At 46.2% G+C, this 23064-nt stretch overlaps 1 protein-coding gene across 1 annotated transcript in view; it reads right to left on the bottom strand.

Annotated features, from left to right (window-relative positions):
- Positions 1 to 23064, bottom strand: part of LOC144828114 (dynein axonemal heavy chain 5-like) — a 1079012-nt gene that overhangs the window by 148990 nt on the left and 906958 nt on the right. The window contains exon 73 of the mRNA XM_078686235.1: positions 11817 to 11949. Coding sequence (XP_078542361.1) covers positions 11817 to 11949 — 133 coding nt within the window. The remainder of the gene's footprint in view (positions 1 to 11816; positions 11950 to 23064) is intronic.

The following is a 23064-nucleotide window of genomic DNA, read 5'->3' on the forward strand; positions in this document are numbered from 1 at the left end:
GCCATTTGTTAAGGATTTATTTTTTACAGAGGAGTTCCCTGGCATGTTGTCAGCATTTCGACGGCTGACAGATCTCCGCAGCTGTCCAGGGCGTTCTCGGTTTCCTCGCTATCATGACTAATCCCTTTAAGCTTTGTGTGGGTGGCGCATAACGGAAGATGATCCTCTCAGAAAACATTGTCCCACCTCTGAGTTCCGCGTGCTTCACCACATTCCCGCCATATTGCTCGCAACAGGCCTAGGGTGTCTCAAGTGCCCTGGAACTCAAGGGCAAGGGCCCTGTGCAGCTCTCAAGTCTCACATTTATACAAAATACACCATTGGATTTTAATAAAGTTTTTCGTTTTGTGTGAGGATGTTTATCTTTGGGGCAGTTGCAAAACTTATTTATGTTATGTGCATATAGAGAAGGAGTTCTCTCATGCTGCTGTCATTTGCATAGCACAGCCGACTGTTTCCCCGAAACACTACTGTCTGAACCACGCGTGTTTCGACTATGCAAGCTCGCCCACGCTTGCCTGAACTACGCATATGCCATAACCACACATAGGTTAGTGAGAGGGGAATGGGTAGATGGGGTAGTTTGTAGGGCTGGGGGGGTCAGGGTAGGTTTTAGGGCAGTGGTAGGTGTTAGGTAGTTTTAAGAACAGGGCGGTGGGGGCGGTGTAGTGTACTTAAAGGGGCAGGGTTTTAGGCCTTTAGGGCAGTAGGAGGGGAATGGGTAGATAGGGTCGTTTTTAGGGCAGGTGGGTTCTGGATAAGTTTCAGGGCAGTGGTTGAGGTCGTTTTAGGGACAGCGCGGGGTCAGGGGTTCAGGTAGTGTACGTAAAGGGGCAGGGTTTTAGGCTTTAGGTCAGTGGGACACCCCCGCGCCGCACGGCCACCAGCTGCTGCGTGTGCCCCTCTGTGCCTGACTGCCTCGCCGCCGGTCTAGCGGCCGCCTTGCATCTCCCTTGCGCGCTGGTTCTGCTGTCTTGCCGGAATCGGTGCTTGTTTGTTTTCCAGAAGCCTGTGCTTGTTTTTGCCGTAATTTGTGCTTGTTGTACCATTAGTTGGTACTTGTTTTTGCCGTACTCTGAGCCTGTTTTTTCCCGCAATTTGTGCTTGTTTTTTCGTGACTTTCTCTTTTCTGTCCTAACGTCCCCTCTCCCCCTGTCTTCGTTCTGTACCCCCCCCATCTGTGCCAGTAGTAGTATTTTGCTTGTTGTGTACCCTTTTTCCCGCCGCCCTCGCCGCTCTCCCTCCCCGCTTCCCGCCACCGCCAGTTGCCCCGCCCCCTTTCTCTTTTGTTCCCTCCCCGCTCCCGCCTCCCAGCTGCCCCGCCCACCCGCGCACTTCGCCTTATATGGCGACCGTGCGAACGCGCAGCGTTGACGCGCAGCGGGCGCGCCGATTGCGCGCCGAAGGCGCGCCAAAGGTAAGCCCGTCTGCGCCCGTCCGCGACCGGATCGCGACCAGCGCCAGGACCCCTGGCCCCCACCGACGGAAGCCGACCCGACGAACCTACAGCGCCGCCGACCTCACCGCACTCAACACCGGCCACATCCCAGGATGTCACCGAGCCGCCCCGAAGCACACCCACGGACCCTTCAGCTGCCTCGCCTGCAAGTTCACCTGCATCCGGACCTTCCCTGCACCCGACAAACCGAACTCCAGCAGCACCTACCTCAAGTGCATCCTGCTCAACACCCGCTCCATCCACAGACACGCCGTAGAACTCTGGAACCTGCTCGACACAACCGCCCCCGACGTTGCCTTCATCACCGAGACCTGGATGAACGCCTCCTCAGCCCCAGACATCGCCATCGCCATCCCAGAGGGCTACAAGATCACCCGGAGGGACCGCGACAACCAGACCGGAGGAGGCATCGCCATCATCCACAGAGACACCATCCGCATCACGACCAACACCGACGACACCCTCACCACTGCTGAACACCTGCACTTCCAGATCCACACCAACCCGAAGACCACCCTCAGAGGCACCCTGATCTACCGACCCCCGGGACCGCGCACACGATTCTGCGAGGACATCGCCGACTTCGTCAGCCCGCACGCTCTCCCCTCCGCCGACTACATCCTCCTGGGGGACCTCAACTTCCACCTGGAGAACAACAACGACCGCAACACCATCACCCTGCTCGACAACCTCGACAACCTCGGACTCAAGCAACTGGTGACCACCCCCACCCACCTCGCCGGACACACACTCGACGCCATCTTCTCATCCAGCAAAGACGTCACCTTCAGCCACGCAACAGGACTCCACTGGACGGACCACAGCTGCGTCCACTTCACCTTCAGAAGAACGACGATCCACCACCTCCAGCAACAGGTTGCTCGAAGAAGCTGGAACAAGATCACAGCCGACCAGCTCACCGCCTCCCTGAGCCAGCACCCTCCCGCCAACTCAGCGAACCCCAGCCAGGCCGCCGACAACCTCACGAAGTGGATCAGCAACTGCGCGGACGAACTCGCCCCTCTAAGGACCCCGCCCAGCAGATCCTGCAGCAGGAAAACACCATGGTTCACCGACGAACTCAAGTGCTCCAAGAAGAACTGTCGAGCCCTCGAGAAAGCCTGGAGAAGGGAACCAACGACGGACAACATGACCACCCTCAAGCTCGCCACCCGGAAACACCACCAACTGATCCGCGCCACCAAGAAAAATGCATACAAGGACCGGCTGGACAACAACGCACACAACTGCAAGGAACTTTTCAACATCGTGAAAGAGCTCTCCAACCCCAACGCCGGAAACAACGACATCACCCCGTCGCAAGACCTCTGCAACTCCCTCGCGTCCTACTTCCACAACAAGATCACGGACATACACAACAGCTTCAACAACCAACCAACGCAAGCCACAACCGCAACGACGCCACCATCCACCACCCTCCGCACCTGGACCCCGATCAGCACCGAAGACACCATCCGCACCATGAACTCCATCCATTCCGGATCTCCGACTGACCCCTGCCCTCACCACGTCTTCAACAAGGCCGACGCTGTCCTCGCACCCCACCTGCGGGACATCATCAACACCTCCTTCGACTCCGCCACCTTCCCTGAGAGCTGGAAGCACGCCGAACTCAGCGCTCTCCTCAAGAAACCCACAGCAGACCCCACCGACCTCAAGAACTACCGTCCCATCTCGCTCCTCCCGTTCCCGGCCAAAGTCATCGAGAAGACCGTCAACAAACAGCTGGCCGCCTTCCTCGAGATGAATGGATCCCTCGACCCCTCACAGTCCGGCTTCCGAGCGAACCACAGCACCGAGACCGCCCTCATCGCCGCCACCGACGACCTTCGAACTCTGATGGACAACGGAGAAACAGCGGCCCTCATCCTCCTGGACCTCTCCGCGGCTTTCGACACTGTCTGCCACCGCACCCTAGTACAGCGCCTCAGAAACATCGGAATCCAGGAGAAGGCACTGGAATGGATCACCTCCTTCCTCGACGGAAGAACACAAAGAGTCCGCCTACCACCGTACAAGTCAGAGGCCACCAAAGTCATCTGCGGCGTACCCCAAGGATCCTCGCTGAGCCCAACCCTCTTCAACGTCTACATGAGCCCCCTCGCGGCCATCGCACGCCAACACAACCTGAACATCATCTCCTACGCCGACGACACCCAGCTGATCCTCTCCCTGACCAACGACCCCGCCACCGCCAGAGCCAACCTGCACGAAGGGATGAGAGACGTAGCCGAATGGATGACGACCAGCCGCCTGAAACTGAACTCAGACAAGACGGAGGTCCTCATCCTGGGCTCCACGCCCTCCGCCTGGGACGACTCCTGGTGGCCCCCCGCCCTGGGCACCGCACCCAAACCGACGGACCACGCACGCAACCTGGGCTTCATCCTGGACTCCTCCCTCGCCATGACCAGACAAGTCAACGCCGTCTCCTCGTCATGCTTCAACATCCTGCGCATGCTACGTAAGATCTTCCGGTGGATCCCCACCGAGACGAGGAAGACGGTCACCCAAGCCCTCGTCACCAGCCGACTGGACTACGGCAACGCCCTCTACGCCGGAACCACTGCCAAACTCCAGAAGAGACTCCAGCGGATCCAGAACGCCTCGGCGAGACTCATCCTCGACATCCCCCGACGCAGCCACATCTCCGGACACCTGAGAGATCTGCACTGGCTCCCGGTCAACAAGAGAATCACCTTCCGGCTCCTCACCCACGCACACAAAGCCCTACACGACCAAGGCCCGAGCTACCTGAACAACCGGATCAACTTCTACACTCCCAAGCGCCTCCTCAGATCAACCAACCACGCCCTCGCCGCCGTCCCCCGCATCCGAAGAGCGACAACAGGAGGAAGATCCTTCTCCTACCTGGCCGCCAAGACCTGGAACTCACTTCCGACCAATCTGCGCCTGACCCAAGACCACCTCTCCTTCAGGAAGAAGCTCAAGACCTGGCTGTTCGAGCAGTAGCGGCACCCCCCCCCTCCCAGCGCCTTGAGACCCTACGGGTGAGTAGTGCGCTCTACAAATGACCTGATTGATTGATTGATTGGGAGGGGGATGAGTACATGGAGTAGTTCTTAGGGTTAGGGTAATCAGGGTAAATTTTAGAGCAGTGGAAGGGGTGGGGTAGTTTAAGGGACAGTCGGGGTGTGTGGGGGGCAGTGTAGTGGCATAGCCACACATACCTGTTTACCATTCCTGAATATACCATGAAATCTCATGGTAAAGGCATGCGTGGTATCGGAATGCATGGTTAAGATGGTGGAGAAGCGTGGCTCAGTGGTTAGAGGCGGCAGACCCGGAAGCTGAGATCGACCGTGGACCAGGGTTCGATTCCCCGCCTTGGCGGGTCTCGGGCTCAAAATTCCACGGACTCGACAATTCTCGCTCTGGTGCCGACTCAACTCACGGGGTCACACTCTGCGACTCTGGGCAATAGCTTGCTTAATCTCCACTACGGCCCCTCGCGGCGGGATGCCTGGCTTTCACCTTGTAGACACCCTGCTGGGGTTTCTCACAGGAGAATACCAGGACGGGTTCCCTAAGCAAGCGCCGGGACGCTTACGGGCAGCTGTGCGCTTTACAAGTTCAACACATTTACATTTACATTTACATTCGTTGTTTGGGTTGCGTGGTAGAGGCATGCGTGGTTTAACCATGCATGCTTCTGTCATACAACCTGCACGGTATCTATTAGTATGGCATTGGAGCAAACCCACCTATCTGACGATTCCTCGTCAACCTATCCTTTATTTCCATCGAAGGCTATAGTACGCGTCATAGGGCTTTATTCAGATCTTGGCTGATGGGATACTTTGTCACAAACGTGACAGATAGCTCATCCGCCGTATTACGAGTGCCGTAGGATAATGGACTTGTAAGAAGACGGGTTGCACGTTTCAGACGGAAGATTGGATCTGCCAAGATCTAAATCAGGTCCTTAGTGTAATGATATACTCTGGGTATTGTGTACTGCCTCGCCTCTCTAGTGGGGTGGCAAAGTGGAGAGGATGTGGTATAATGGCCAGAGATAACAGCTTTGGAACTAGGGAACCAAGTTCGAGTCTCGGCATCGGCTCAACATCCTGTGATTCTGGCCAAAATCACTTAATCTCCCTGTGCCAACAAAAACGAAGGTGTCCTTGTGTAATGTAACTAGTGCTCATGTTAGGCTCTCCAACTCAAGTTCGCACTGTACAAAACTGCAAAAAAAAAAGTAATGGTCAAAGAGACGTGGGTATGTGGAACTTAATTGGAATGGACGCCAAAGTCAATGACATAATTGAATAGAAACCAGGTTCAGGAAAGCTAAGAAAGACTGGGAGGTTTGATAGACAAATGAACACCTGAGACTGCATTATACATTGTGCCCCAAGGGCGCAAGGGCATGTGCGCTTGCTTTGAGTGCCCTGGGGCAACATGGTATTACAGAAGGGGCCACATACGCATGTAAATCCCCTTTTTGTAATAGAGATAGCGGTGGTGAACATGTTCCACCACTGTTATCATGAGAGGGTGTTCCCTAATTTGGATGGGGGGCGTGGCCCAATGCAAATGAGGGAATTACTTTGCCTCTGCGTCCGGGCTGTATTTCTGACATGGGTGTAGAGGCAAACATGCCTTTAAGAGGTGCACTGAAAGTGTGCCACAAAAAGGTGGCGCACTTCCAGTGTGCCTCCTAATGGCAGCCTTCTGGGGGTAGGAAGAGGGCCCCATGAAGCCCCCAGACAGCACCCTGTAGGCGGGTGCTGTCCTTACTGCACCCGCCTACAAGGGGATCTCTAATCACCTTTAAAAGTGCAGGCGGGTTGCCGGCTGCACAGTGAAACACAGTGCAGTTTTTAAACAGCTGCTCCATATTTCACTTGAATGTGCTGACCCGAGGGCAGCATGAGTTTGCGACTGCCCTGGGGGCAGAGCATTCATTCTAATATGGAACACTTTTCTTGTTTGCACCTGGTGCACCTTTTGAAAGATGTGCCTTGTCTCAAACAAGGAAAGTGCACTGTATCAGTAATATGGCCCCTGGGCCCTTATTATGTAATGGGCACTCTTTACCTCTGTGCCCGCATGCATGCTACAGCATGGCGCAGAGACAAAATGTTTTCCTCATTTCCATGAGGCTATGCCCGATGCAAATGAGGTAACAGCCTCTGAATATAGTGCAGGTTCTGTTTGTCTGCTGGCACTATGCAATATGTGTACTACATAAGAGACTGCACAACTGTCTGGAGCACCTTCTGTAACATGACAGCATAAAGCAAGCATTGATAATGCCTCGGTTTTGTCTATGTAATGAATAAGAGCTGAATTCATCAATCATTGTCCGGTAGAAAGAAAAGAGTTCCATGGCAGACAACACAGGAGTGGAAAGGATGTGGCACGGTGGCAAGAGATCCTGACTCGAGAGCTGGGGATCCTCGTTCAAGTCTAGGCGGCGCCACGCATCATCCTGTGATTCTTTGCAAATCAGTTCATCACTCCAGGTGATAAATTGTTATATAAATATGCTGCAAGGACTGTGCAGGCGAAACGTAAAAAGTGGGAGCCATCAGAACTGGGGGAGAGGAGGAAAGTGGGTGGAAATGGGATTTTCAGAAAGTAGGAGAAGAGAACAAATGGGATGAATGAAGGACTCTAGAAGTGATAGTGCGTGCGAGAGAAAAGGTTGGGATGATGAGGGGTAGAAAAAAAGAGCAAAGGAGGAAGCCGGTCAGAGGGGGGAGGAGACAGAGGTAGAGGGGGAGGAGACAGTGGTAGAGGAGATGGAGAAGGAGGCAAGTGAGAGAAGAGGAGGGTGAGGTGTGGGAAACGTTGGAACAAATGGAGGTAAGGGGAGGCGGGAGGAACAGGTGGAAGGGAGGAGTGATCGAGGTTGCTTCATGAGGAGGGTGAAACGAGTGGGAAGGAGGAGAGAGGTAGGACATGGATGGAATAGAGAGGAAGAGAAAAAGGTAGAGGATAGCAGGGGGAAGGAAGATATATATATATATATATATATATATATATATATATATATATATATATGTGTGTGTGTGAATGTATATATCTGTGTTTACATATATATTAATCATCAATTGAAAAATTTGCAGCACTTTCCTTAGGATTTCATGCGTTTATTCAGTCCATCTCTCTCCTCCTCCTACGCGTTTCAACCATCACAGTCTTGATCATATATACTATATTCTAGACCTGGCTTCTCCAACGAGTATTTCAGGATCTGTAAGTAGTTCTCTTCTGTGCAGCCCAGCCAACAATCTTGGAAGATTTTGCTTGGTTGAAATAATATATGTATGCAATATTTGCGACTGTGTATTCCAAACAACATTGAGTGTGTTTTCAAAACTCATGACTTGATGTTTGCAGAAAGATTTCTGAATCCCCAAAATATATTTAAAGCTCATATTTGAGTGAGAAAAATCATGTGGTTTAGCAGAGACCTATTACTTATATAATTATATTGTTACTAGCGGCATTGTAGCTTGACCGTCATGTATTACCCATGAAGAGGCATTCAAAACTGTCATAGAAGTTTTTGACATTACTTCTGGCCACCCTGCCTGATGCACCGAGGTGATCACTGCTAGTAATCTTGCAAATGATGGTCACTAATCTAATCTTGTTTGATGTGGTCACTCCAACACTAATCATTTTAGTAACTCAGGATGATTTTTGTTGAACTTTAAGTAGCTCTTACTACAGAAAATGTAGGAGACTACTGTTCTCCACATGCTCACTAGAAGAGGAACAGTGAAGAGTGACATGAAACATGAAACAAAGTCTTGGAGATAGTGCCCAGCAGAGGCTGATCAGAATTTAAGAATAAAATGATTCTACACAGGAGGATGAGTCAGTACAAGTGTATAGAAGGGTGCCAAAGCTCTGACAATTTGGCTAATTCTTGAACAGGACCAATGGGCCAGCACTAAAGCAAACAGGCCACCAGGAGAGAAAAGGCAAGGGGAATTTTCATGCACTGAATGTTCCAACCCTGTTGTATCTCAATCTTTCAAGCAGACTTAGGTTCTAAATCTAAAGCCTGAATATTGAGGCCCTCAATGGCCCCAGAAAAACTGAAAGTAAGCTGTCAACTAGCTAGTAGTCAAACACGCCTTGCACAATGGATACTGACCCACAGAGGTCCATAGGCTACAGCGAACAAATGTGTATTCCATAGTCAGTGTTACTCATGCAAATTAGACTCTAAAGTTGCAACTTGTTGAGCCGTAGATCCAGTTATATTCTGTAATGATCTATTTTTTCTTACTGTCATAGACCAATCCTTCCTATGTGTAAGAAAGACACGCTTTTGGATGTGGATTACATACACATCATGGGGAAATATCCTGGACAAAAAAACTGTTGCGAACTTTAATAAATGAGACTCTTCACAGACGTTTTTGTATAAGTATAAATGAATTAGTAAAATTAAGTTACAAATGGCCCAGATTCAATGCTTGAAAAGTCAGAACATATGTCAATGATAATTAATTTAGAGCCTGATTTGGAGTTTGATGGATGGGTTATTCCGTCACAATGTGACAGATATCCCATTCGCCTTATTAGAAGTCCCATGTGATATAGTCCCCTTAACTTCTCTTGATCCGAACAAAGGAAATTTAAATACCTGTTTCCATAAATCTTCCAAAGAGTCATTCCTTAAAAATTGTGTCTGTGACCCACAGTAACTGTCACATCACTGACTGTGATTCTCTTCTAGGAACATTTGTACTTCTACAGAAGAACACTCCTGAATTCCCTTTGTCAGTGCAGATAACCTGATGTAGAAGTATTGACAAACTTTCTTGCTATTATCATTAGGTTCAGTTTAGATCAGAAATCAATTTGATACTTTTCACTACAGATTTTCAAAGCATCAAATCATTTAAACCTCATGACATTGTAATCATCCAACTACTCAATATATGACTTCCTTTTAGCTAATCCGTTTATCATTTGTTTTTAGGCACACTGGCTTGATGTACTTTTTTTTGTAGCTAATGTATGTATGTGAACAGTCATGTAATGTACACCAACAAGGAACAGAACACTTGGCCTATTTCATTGTACTCACTGGTGATGGTTAAAGATGGTCAATTGTGGATATAAAATTCTTGCAATTATTAATAACAATGATGAAAACTACTATATGTCCTTTTTATATAAATGATTTTTGTAAACACGTTTGAATCTCCTGATACGTACACGCATCCAAGCATCATTTGTGACCCCAGGAAGGGCATCAGTGCATGTAAGACATTTAGAAGATAAGTATGAATGAGAAAGGATGAATTGTGAGTCATTCAAGGTTTGCCCAGCACCCAATATAAGTGCCCAACTCACGGCTTAGAAACCACCATTAGCTGAGCCACCAGGCATTGCAATTCCGCTCCTTTAAAGTCACGGGAATCACATTGCTTTACGTCATGGTGTTTTCCTTGAAGGGTGGGTGAGCCCTGGGCCCATATTATAGAATGTGTCCCGGGGCCGCAATGGGCATGTGCATCCGCTGTGTGTGCCCCGGGGCACTTTGGTATTACAGTAGGAGCCACAGATGCTTAAGCAGCCCATTTGGAAATACTGAAAGCGCTGGCGCAGTGCTTTCTCAAGAGAGCATTCCCCCACCTGCATGGGGCATAACCCCATGCAAATGAGGGAATCTCTTTGCCTCTGCCCCGTAATATAGGCGAGAAGACAAAGAAACGGTCAGGAGGTGTAGTGATAATGCACCACAAAAAGGTTGAGCACTGACAGTGCACACCCTGATGGCAGTCCTCTCGAGGGGGTCCTATGGACCCCCCAGACAAGCAGGTGCAGGCAGTCACTCACTGCACCTGCCTGCAAGGGGGTCTCTCTCCCCTCTTAAAACTACAGGCAGGTTGCCTCCTGCACTGTGAAACACAAAACGGCTGCTTCAAAGCTGCTCCGTATTTCACTTGAATGCGCTACCCTGGGGGGTAGTGCGAGTTCACGCTGCCCTGGTGGCATTACATTCAGTATGATAGGGCGCACTTTCCCTGTTTGCGCCCAGCACACCTGTTTTAAGGTGTGCCAAGGCGGACACAGGTAAAGTGTGTCCTATGTGTAATAGGGCCCCTGGTTTAGTATACATCATGGTCCAATGTTGAAATGGACGGTATGCACAATTGATTAGCACTGCTTTTAGTATGACTGTATTGAAGAGGCAATTATTTATATGTTAAGTAACTTGACACTTATAAAGCACATGCCCACCATATGTCTGTTGGTGCTATAGTAATACTTTGTCTGGGGGCTTCTAGGCTCTTCAGCTATATCTTGTATGCGTGAACAGCCATCTCTTCAAACATTTTCAGAAGGCAAGAATGTCTGTGGCTTGATGAATTGTTATAGGGGGAGAGTTCCGGAGGGTGGGAGCTATCACCGACAAACTTCTGCCTCCAGGCCTGCTCTTCTGATGTTTAGGAACAGCCAATAGATTTTATATTGTGTGAAGTGGCATATTTGCGTAGCTTATCTGCCTCAGATGTAGGTGCTATCTCATTTGTGCCCCTAAAAACCAAACAGTACGCTTTTAATTCTATCCGTTGTTTCACAGGAAGTCAGTGCAGCTTCTTTCATAAAGGTGTGGCATTGGTGAATCTTGAACTGCCAAGACGACCCTTGCTACCCCATCCTGAATCACCCGAAGTTCATGCAAGACAGCATTAAATATTGTAATGATTCTCATAACACTGGCAGACCTAGGGTTGATGTGATCAACTGTTTAGGGCTGCTAATGAGATTGCAATAAGGATAAGATGGATGAATCGATTGATTTTATATTATATTGGTTATTGACAGCCTTAAGGTTGATATGAACAATTGATTGGGGTTCTCTTTAATGCTACTTACTTGGGATGTGATTTCTTTATTTAATATTTATATCTTTTAATACATTTTATTAATTAACAATAAATACATGCAATTCACGCCTTCACTTCTGGTGCTTCTCAGACTCACACAGAGATAGTCCTCCCAGTACAGTGATCACATAACAATCCATTAGGCCCTGCCCTGGGCAGGTGCTGTACTTTGAACAGCCTGGAAGATCTCCAGCAGTTGCAAACCACTGAGTTACAAGCTTGACATCTGGAACATAGTCACTCATATCTCATGTATTACGCTGTGAATACCAAGTTAGCAGTATGGAATAAAGCTCCATGTGATTTGCATGGGGCAAATATGTTCTTATGCCTGGCCTTAACGTCTGCACTAAAGAACCGCCATATTTTCATTTTGTACTGTCAGGATATTAAAATGATGGTGTCTCTGTAACTTCAATGCATATTTCCCGCTGCAGCCCTCTTACCGTCTATGGCCAGCTTAAGGTCGGTGAGGGTGCTTCGGACTCTCACTATCACGCGCTGCATGCGGTCGATCTCTTGGCGCAGAAAAATATTCATGGGCTGGAATGCGCCCATCTTTTGAAGTCGTGCCTTTACCTGAATAAAAGGAAATGCCAAGGAATTCATGTGAGAGTGGGCATGCAAAGCAAAACATAACCACGTGTTTAATACAAATTGTCACCTATTAAACTTCGAGGTAAAATGATGTATAGCCACACTGTTCTCAGTTTTAGACAGTATTGATATTCAACAGATGTAATTTTCGGTTTACCTGAGCAGGCATCGAGATACTCTACTTATATTCCAATAAGGAAAATGTAAAAAAATTAAGAACGAAACACTTCACAGTAAGTAGAATTAGGCAGGGCATACTACTCAGATAGTAAGACGGTGCTTAAAGGAATTAGAGACCCATCTAGGTACACAGGAGCACTGGTCTAGGTTTTGTCTTTTGCAACTTTAAGAAATGTACCTTGAGTTCGAGGATGGTGAAAAGCTATGGGTGGAGCACAATATCAAGCTTTCTCTTGCATATGACCTCCAATGGGAATCTAGCACAAAATTCATTTTCATTCAATTAAAAAAATAGATATTACAATCAAAGACTCTAGACTGACGCAACTGGATTTATCTCCATAAAGAAGTCCCGTGAAATAGAAGGGTCCACACTTATCTTTAGGTCGGCAAGATATATATATATATATATATATTCACTGAAAAAATCATAGGTTTCTGGCCTTATATAGTTAGGAATTAGCATATAAAAAACCTTTGGAATTCACTGAAAAAACCATAGGTTTCAGGCCTTATATAGTTAGGAATTAGCATTTAAAAAACCATTGAAATTGCTCCTATATAGTTAGTTGTACTAACTATATTTCGCGCACCCGCAATCCACTGCTGATGATGTCACATATTACATCATTCATGACATGGTCAGTGACATCACTTATGACATCTCAAATGACATCACTGATGACATCATCCACATGACAATACAGAGTATCATATTTGAATCCATTGACACAGCAATACAAGTATCTAAAAACCCACTCAGTGATTCAAAGATGTATACACACATCTAATCACTTACCTGTAGATTCACTCATACATGCTGTCAATGAACAATAGAACACTATCAAAAATACTTATACAGCTATATCGACATTACACACCAGCACACATCACTGCTGTCATCAGTGATGTCTTGAGTGATGTCACTGACCATGTCATGAGTGATGTAATATGTGATGTCATCAGCAGTGCATTGTGGGCGCGCAAGTTATAGTTAGCTGGACTAACTATAACGGGGGAATTTCAATGGTTTTGTTTGAGTGAAATGTCCAGCTAACTATAACATGTGTGAAACCTATGTTTTTTTCAGTGAATTTCTAAGGTTTTTTAAATGCTAATTCCTAACTTTAACGTGGCTGTAACCTATGTTTTTTTCAGTGAGTTTCCAAGGTTTTTTAAATGCTAATTCCTAACTATAACGTGGCTGAAACCTATGGTTTTTTTCAGTGAATTTCAAAGTTTTTGTAAATGATATTTTTAAATGTATTAATTGTTATATTTTTTTTATACTGATTTACTACATTGTTTTAAAGTATTTAATTTTAGATATTTTATTTTTTAAATGACATTACATATTTTTAATATAAATTGAATTAAAAAAAATATATATTGAAATTGTAATATTTTTTACTTTTTAATATTATATATTTTTGATTTATATATTTTATAAAGCCGGCAATGATATCCTATGGAAGGAAATTCAAGTTACTGGTAAGTACGGTTAAAATTACTTTTCAGGATCAGTAGTGAGCTAAAAGATGCAGCACTGAAGTATCTCCTGATAACAGGTGAGTAAATCAGAATTCGTAGTTCAGCAGATTTTAGAGGAATTTTTTAATGTTCCAAAATTCCACACACGGAAGAATTTCCAAGTGAAACCAGTCAATGTTAGCCTATGGAAGGAAATTCAAGTTACTATAAGTATGCTTAGAATTACTTTTCAGGATCAGTAGTGGGCTGAAAGATGCAGGACTGAGGTCTCTCCTGATAACAGGTAGGTAAATCAGAATTCATAGTTCGGCTGATTTCAGAGAAATTTTTTAAAGTTCCAAAACTCCACACTACCTTCACCACTGTGCAAATGTGCCCCGTAGCACGTTCTAAGTTGGGGTATTAAGTCCCCTTGCATACTAGGGGTCCCTGGGGGCCAACTAGCCCACCAGGAACCTCCAGTATGCGCCAGGGGGCTGAGTTGCAGAGAGGTGTAAAAAAGGGCTTGGCCTCATTACACCTCTCTGCAATGCAGCCCCCTGGCGCGTTTGAAGAGGGGGAACTAATTCCCCTTGCATACTGGGGGTCCCTGGGGGCCAACAACTAGCCCACCAGGAACCTCCAATATGCACCAGGGGGCTGTGTTGCAGAGAGGTGTATTGAGGCCACGCCCCTTTTTACACCTCTCTGCAACGCAGCCCCTGGCGTGTTTGCAGAGGGGGAACTAATTCCCCTTGCATACTGGAGTCCCTGGGGGCCAACTAGCCCACCAGGAATCTCCAGTATGCGCCAGGAGGCTGCGTTGCAGAGAGGTGTAAAAAGGGGCGTGACCTCATTACACCTCTCTGCAACACAGCCCCCTGGCGCGTTTGCAGAGGGGGAACTAATTCCCCTTGCATACTGGGGGTCCCTGGGGGCCACCTAGCCCACCAGAAACCTCCAGTATGCACCAGGGGGCTGCGTTGCAAAGAGGTGTAATGAGGCCACACCCCTTTTTACATCTCTCTGCAACGCAGCCCTCTGACACGTTTGCAGAGGAGGAACTAATTCCCCTTGCATACTGGGGGTCCCTGCGGGCAGCCGCGGCCCGTGGAGGGTGTTTCGGTGGGGCAGAGAGGCGGGGTGGGGGAGGGGCAGGGTGGGGGGGTGCTAAAAAACGGAGTATGGATAATTGAAGGTAAGTAAACAATTTAATTAATAAAATGAATTTCGTAGCGTGCCCTGAATCGCAAGATGTGATGCAGGGTGCGCTACGAAATTCGTTTTATTTATTAAATTGTTTACTTACCATCTATTATCCATACTCCGGTTTTTAGCACCCCCCACCCTGCCCCTCCCCCGCCCAGCCTCTCCGCCCCACCGAAACTCCCTCCACGAGCCGTGGCTGCCTGGGGGCCAACTAGCCCACCAGAAACCTCCAGTATGTGCCAGGGGGATGGGTTGCAGAGAGGTGTAATGAGGCCACGCCCATTTTTACAACACTCTGCAACACAGCTATGTGGTGCTTATTGGAGGTACCTGGTGGGCTAGTTGGCCCCCAGGGACCCCCAGTATTCAAGGGGAATTACTTCCCCCTCTGCAAACGGTTCTACCGAGGCACAAGATGGCTGCCAACACTTCCGGGATTGGAATGTTGACAGACAGTTTACAGCCAATTAGCATGCTGCTCGTGCTTGTAATGGTACGCGTACTGTCCTCGGACGGTACGCGTACGGTACAACTTTGCAAATATATCTATGATTTTACTTTTGATTTTCTAAGGAACTACTGAACGGATTTACACCATTTAACAAAAAGCGTAATCTGTGAAACAAACTCTACCTTTTTGCCAAATGTTGGTGTAATTTCGTTCAGCAGTTCGGGCTGTAGCCTCACTTAAAGGTCCCTATGGAAATTTGCATGGGGAAAACACATTTTGGGACCCCCTTTTTTCTTGACCCCCGCTTCACCAATCACCCCCAAACTTTCAGGGAAGGAGCGGAACTGAGCAGGCCATCTTCTTGGAGAATTTCACACAGAATCCTCAATTGGCGCCAAAGGTATTCCAAATAAAATGTTGTGGATTTCCTATGGAAACTAGGTCCTAACTATAACTACCTACTGTTGACCGCCAGTAGGTAATATATATATATATATATATATATATATATATATATATATATATATATATATATATATATTCACTGAAAAAACCATAGGTTTCAGGAGTTATAAAGTTAGGAATTAGTTTTTAAAAAACCATTGAAATTCACTCAAAAAACTATAAGTTTTAGTGGTGTTATAGTTAGCTGGACATTTTACTCATACAAAACCAATGAAATTGCTCCTATATAGTTAGTTGTACTAACTATATTTCGCGCACCCGCAATCCACTGCTGATGATGTCACATATTAGATCATTCATGACATGGTCAGTGACATCACTGATGACATCTCAAATGACATCACTGATGACATCACTAAAAGTGAGTCCAACCGCCCTATGGAAATTAACATGGGGAAAACACGTTTTGGGACCCACCTTTTATCTCGGCCCCAGCTTGACGACTCCCCCCCCAAACTTTCAGGGAAGGACCGGAGCGCCGCGAGGCAAAGTTAAGGAAAATTTCAGGAAGATTCCTCAACCGGCGCCAACGTTATTCCCAATAGAATGTTGCGATTTCCCTATGGAAAACAATCCTAACTATATATACCTACTGGCTATCGCCAGTAGGTAATATATAGATCCACACAGGCAGACAAATCCATATCCAGCAGGAAAGAGTGCACTCACAGGAAAATAGTAGCAAAGTGCTTTGACGTGCTAGCCTCAAAGCACTGACAAACGGGTTTTGGCGCGACACCTTTTTCAATGTCAGTTTGCATCTTTTCACAAAGCCATTTTAAAATCAAAAAAGTGCATGATGTAAATTCATCCAAATTAAAGATGACCCAAAGGTGGTTTGCATTCGTAAAGTATAACTGCGGCCATCTTATAACATTCAAGAAACGTAAACATGTTGTTTTAGTGCATATCATAAACACATTACAAGTATTAATGGCAACCAGGGCAGTAGGGGGGAGGGGCAATCAAAAACATGGATACATAATAAATATCATGAAAACTCATTGTGCACATAATGTATATATATCTATCCCACAATTTCATAAATGAATTCAAATAAGAAAGTTCTGGAATGTCCCTCTTCGTCCAACTACCATGCCCTGGATGTGCAATAGATAGTGCAATAGGTAACTGAACATATATACACAATATAAATTCATAGATTTATGGCAGCCAATCATTATAAACTTTAAAATTACACAGTCTAGAAATAGACTTGGAGCCACAAGGCAAATCGCTTTTAGATGGAGCACAAAAAAACACAGCCTATGTGTGCAAAATTCAGTCCAATAAATAAAATGGAAAGAAATTAATAATCTCCACACATGATAAATACAACCCGAAATAGGATCCATTATAGAAAGGACTGAGAAGTCAAAGCCTGATAGTATGACTACGAAAGGCTCAATAATCCCTGTGGGAGTGGCATGCAATATGGCTACCAGCTCTCTTAGGATATATTCAGCTTTATTCAAAATGTACCCAAAGTTCTTCCTCATTATTCAGACCTTTCTGGACCTATGTTTGTAAGTCTATAATGTACATAGATTCTAGTATGTGTAATTTCCTGACCCTGTCTCCCCCTATTTCATCTTTCTAGACCTGGCCAATGCAAAGGAATTTGAGAAGATCACGGTTGCTGTTGTGAGCAATTTCAAAGTGGCGGGCCAGTGGATAACTATGATCTTTCTTGGTGATGGCCTGAATGTGTTCTAAAATTCTTTTCTTAGCGAGACTGATGGCACTCCCTATATAGCTTTTAGGACAGGGACACTCTAAGCAGGACACCGTGAACTCGGAATTGCAGTTCAGTAGCCTGTTGATTTGCCTAATTTTCTTACGGCCCTGCTCTGTAACTCTATATTTACTCACTTTGCTGCTATATTTGCAGGCTTTGTATTTCATGCAGGTAAAGAAGCCAGCAACACTGTCTTTTTAGTAGTGATGAATCGATAGTGACTGTTACTAAGTGATCAATAATAAACAAACTACTTCTGTAAGTAATCTGAGGTTGTGCAGTAATAATGCTTCCTAGTATGTTATAGTTTGGAGAATGTGCCAGTTTTTCTTGAAAATCCGAACCATTTGGTGTGATCTCTCACTGTAGTGAGTGATCATCCTCACTGGTCCACCTTCATTCCAGTTCTTAGGACCAGTAGTCGTCTTGGATACTAAAAGTTCAGTTTTCACATTATCTACCCTTTTTGCTGACTCGTACAGATTACTGGTGGCATATCCCCTTGCCACTGTAGGTCTACCCAGAGGTTTCAACAAATCCTTGTGCACTTTGGGTAAGTGATAAAAAGTGGGATGAACTGGATATTCACAATATAGGAAGTTGTATTCATCTTGATCAAGCATGCCTACATCTCTCAAAAACCTTCAGGTGATTATAAAAGGTTCTCACACAATTAACATCCTCCATTCTTTGAATGGGCAAATAGCACTGCTCGTCACTCAATTGCCTCATAGACTCCTTAAGATATTGATCCTTATTGAACAGTACAGTGTACCCCCCTTTGTCAGAGGGTTTTATCACCAGAGGATCATCATTTTTTAGAGGTTGTATGGCTTTCCAGTGTTTCAAAGAAATATTATATTATTTTGGATCCTTACAATTCTCAGGGTTTTCAAATCTGTAATAAGTACTTCATTGAACACATCAATGGTGTCATGTGGAGTCTGTGGCATAACTGTATATTTCCTCTTCAGTTCGCTCTTCCCACTAGATTAAATAATGCCAGCTCATGCAAAAATATATATCCGTGTTGTCCTCATTATCAAATTCTCTGGCTTCAGATGGAGCTTCCAGAGCTTGTAGTGCCATTTAAGTGTCTAGATCGTCTTGATTAGGAGATCCATATCACCTAACATGCTCACTCCTCGCTGATGTGTTTTTTTAGGATGTAGCAAGTGAATCTTTGGTAATTTTAGTTTTCATACATACTTGAAAAGGTAATTTCGGGTTTCAGCATAAACAAATTCCGCGGTAGGGCAGATTGTCAGGCCCAGTTTCAAAAAAACTTGAGGCCTGTCTGGTTAAGTATCCTGTCAGATTGATTTATGATAGTTTTCTCCTCTGTAGACTTTACCATCTGCCTGCTTCCCCTTGCTGGGAGTTACTTTGGCAGTAGTAGATTCTCCCCCCTTCCTTTTTTGCCCCTTCTTCTTTTTCGTTTTTGCGCTCTGGAGGGTGGGTGCTTGGGACTGGTCTTAGACGACATTCCCTGATAAGTTTTTATTCCCAAAAATATATAGGTTCACAGGTTCTCCCGGTATCTTCGGTGGGGTATGTTGTTTGTTCCCCTTCCTATGTTTCTACTGCTGATTCCGAGGTCTCCCTACTGGTAGTCATGCCACCTCCTTTTTGTTGGTTCAATTACCTCCTGAGTGCATTGAATTTTCGAGCGAACGTCAGGATCTGGCCTGATTCGTAGTCCTTCTGAACCCAGCTCAAGTTTGGTTTGCTTACAGCGTCTGATGATGCTTTCATAGTACATAGGCTGCTTCTTCATGGCCATTTTCAGTTCCTCCCTCTGTTTTGTATCTTTGTCCTTATCAATCATCTATTCCAGTCTCTTTTTCTCCTCGGTCGCTCAATGCATACTTAATGAGAATCTTAACCATGCCTTTTGCTGATTCCGTGGTGTGCTCTGCCCAATCCTTCAGTAGCTGTAGATCCGGATTTTCATAAGATGGAACCGTATAAATGCATAGGCCCCTGGGTATACGTTCAACATTCCAAGTATTTTTGCAGCGAGGTGGCCTCTCACCATTTTCTAATTTCTTTCTCATAGGTCTTTTCTAAGGTCTGCTACAGTATTTTGAGGTTACTAGGGGGATTTGTGGTAGTGCCTATTCCTCTGGAGCCACTTCTCCCACATCCGGCTCCCTGTTTAAAAATGTCGGCAGCCCCTTCTTTGCTTTCTGTTACAGTAGACAAAGGAAGGGTGGCTTGCACCATAAATAACAGTTACCCCTCTGGACTATTTCTGATAAATATATCGCTTGGGCGATGACCAAAAAGCACTCACTGGCGGTTCCTAGCGGTAGTGTTGAGTTCTCCAACTTGAACTCTCCCATACACTCCAATCGTCGAGGAGGCTCCCTCCAATCAAGTCGCTCACATCGAGTATTGTCAGGCACCTGAAATCGTCAGGTGGACGCTGTATTCTCAGCAAATGGGCAGGCAGCAAACAAAATCCAAAATGTTACAATCACCCCTGCCGCACCTCACATTCCGGGTGCGAAGCTTCAGTGGTGGTGAGCCCCTACAAATTAATCCACTCAGGCAGACAGATCCATTTCCAGCCAAGAACGAGTGCACTCATGGGAAAATAGTAGCAAAGTGGATTAATGTGCAAGCCTCAAAGCACTGACCGATGCGTTTCGGAATATGCCTTTTTCAACGTCAGTTTGTATCTTTTCACGAACACATTTTATATATTACCTACTGGCGGTCGCCAGTAGGTATATATAGTTAGGATTTTTTCTCTATGGGATTTTTGAAAATTCTATGTCTAATAACTTTGGCGTTTGTGGACGGAATTGGCTGAAATTTTCAGGAAAATGGCACATTTTGTTTCTGAGCAGCCCTTGAAAATTTGGGGGGGGGTTCGTCAAGGGGGGCTGAGAAAAAAGGGGGGTCCCAAAACGTGTTTTTAACATTGAGTTTTCCATAGGGCGGTTGGCCTCACTTTTAGCCCGAACGGCTGAATGGATTTGCACGAAACTTGGCAAAATTGTAGGGACTGGTAGCCCGATGTGCCTTTTGTAGGTCTCAATATATGTGCTACAGTGGATTTTGAGAAATTAACGTTTAAAAAAAGATATATATCTGTAACAGCGGACCGGGCAGCGCTCCAGGACGCGTACTTTTCGCGCAATGGAGCTTTGTGAAGCGAAGCTGATTGGTTCTCCGGCGTCTGTCAACATTCCAAACAGTCCGTAGCGGCCGCCATCTTGTCTCTCGGTAGGATCGAGAGACAAGAGGAGGCCAAAGCGAAGGGGCAAATGACCATAAGGGGGAATAGTAGATCATCGCTGACCCCCTAGGTTTGATGTGGAGGATTTAAAAGAGCCCCGCGGGGCAAAAAAAAAAAATAATAATAATAATCGAACGGCTGAATGGATTTGCACGAAACTTGGCAAAATTGTAGGGACTGGTAGCCCGATGTGCCTTTGCTAGGTCTCAATATATGTGCTTCAGTGGATTTTGAGAAATTAACGTTCAAAAAAAGATATATATCTGTAACAGCGCACCGCTTCGCGTACTTTTCGCGTTACGGAGCTTTGCGAAGCGAAGCTGATTGGCTCTCCGGTGTCTGTAAACATTCCAAACAGTCCGTAGCGGCCGCCATCTTGTCTCTCGGTAGGATCGAGAGACAAGAGGAGGCCAAAGCGAAGGGGCAAATGACCATAAGGGGGCATAGTAGATCCTCGCTGACCCCCTAGGTTTGATGTGGAGGTTTTAAAAGGGCCCCGCGGGGCAAAAAAAAAAAATAATAATAATAATCGAACGGCTGAATGGATTTGCACGAAACTTGGTAAAATATTAGGGACTGGTAGCCCGATGTGCCTTTGCTAGGTCTCAATATATGTGCTTCAGTGCATTTTGAGAAATTAACGTTCAAAAACAAGATATATATCTGTAACAGCGCTCCGCTTCGCGGAGATAAAATTATATCTGTATTACCTAGCTGTTGCTAACACCAGTTAGCGACGGCTAGTAGGAGATAGCGACCATCTTGGGCCCCACTTTGCATGTGAGTGATATTTATCACTAATGACATGCAAAGTGGGCATGCCAAGATGTTAGCGACTGGAAACAGTCGCTAACATCGCTATCTCCTATTATCAACTTTTGGAAATATTCGAGATAAGCGCGAATATCTCCAAAAAGTAACAGCTGCCCTGAGCAGTTCTTAGCCATGTTATCCAATGGGAGGTGGATAACATGGCTAAGAGCATTAGCTCGGTAATGCATGAATATCGCTGAGTTTTCAGCGATATTAATGCATTGCGGTAGTTTTTTATCGTATTTGCGATAAACCTTGATAATAGCAAGGTTTATCTGCGATAATTTCTGACGGTAAAAAAATCTTTGCAATGCATCGTTAGGGATAAATATCGCTTAACTTTGGTAATATGCCCCAACGTCTGTTAACGTTCGATTCGAAGGAAATCAGGAAGTGTTGAAAAACATTGTCTGCGCCATCTTGTCTTTTTTCAAATGCCACACTTTTGTCGTGCACGGCAGCCATTTTAGATGCCTTGACCAGACCCACTCTGTGCACGCTGTCGATCCTTAGCATGGCTCCCCACCCTCGCAAGCATCTCACCCAGGCAGTGGTCACCCCCGCTCTCTGTCTTATGCATGGGTAATAAACCTCCCCCCATCTGCGCTGCTCTTCCCTGAGAATCACACCCTGTGCCCGCCCGACACCTCCCTTTCGCCCTATTCACTACCGCACCCTCTGACACTCCTTTTCCTCTGTGTCCGATTGTCCAGGCCGGTCCTAGGCTATCAGCTAGCCCTGCAGATGTAGTTTATGGCCACAGCTGTAAAGAATCACCCCTCTTCAAAGGAGTTATAGTAGATCAAGGCCCACACTCGATGAGATCCGTCACAGCAGAAGCGTTGCTATTATCTGAAAACCATCCTGTATTGTGATTGGGGAGGGGACCGAGCGTGAAGCGGAAGATTCCAGGGATGACTCTTTGTACATCAAAGTTTTTACAATTATGTGTCACATTAAAAATATATAGCACTCCGACAAAGTAGTAAGATTATAAAACTTTAATAACTTATAAATATATACAAGAAAACAAAAACAGTAATAACATATAAACATTTTTAGGGAAAAACAACGAAGTAGCGGTCGGCTGTGCGAATAGTCCCAACGCAGCACAACGTCCAGATTTCCGGCGTGGGGTGTCGCGGGGGGTGGGTCATCAGTAGCAAACTGTTGTGCGAATAGTTCCAAGGCAGCAGAACGCGCCGAAATCTAGATGACACGAAAGTGATGTCTAGTAAGTTGCCACCCAGCAAATAACGGCGTGGGGCGTCGCGGGGGGTGGGTCATCAGTAGCAAACTGTTGTGCGAATAGTTCCAAGGCAGCAGAACGATGGCACCAAGGTGATGTCCAGTAAGTTGCCGCACTGGTTTTGGTATCCTACAATGCTGCTCCGAATAACGGCGTGGGGCGCCCCGGGGGAGGCGGCGTGAACGGGCCTCTCCAGGTGGAGTGTCATCTGTTGTAGTGGGGCGCCCCTTTACCGTTTCAGTTGCCATTCCGTCCGTTTTTGGTCCACTGTGTCA

Source organism: Lissotriton helveticus, chromosome 4_1 (genome assembly GCF_964261635.1).
Source record: "Lissotriton helveticus chromosome 4_1, aLisHel1.1, whole genome shotgun sequence".
In the NCBI taxonomy this organism is placed as follows: Eukaryota; Metazoa; Chordata; class Amphibia; order Caudata; family Salamandridae; genus Lissotriton; species Lissotriton helveticus.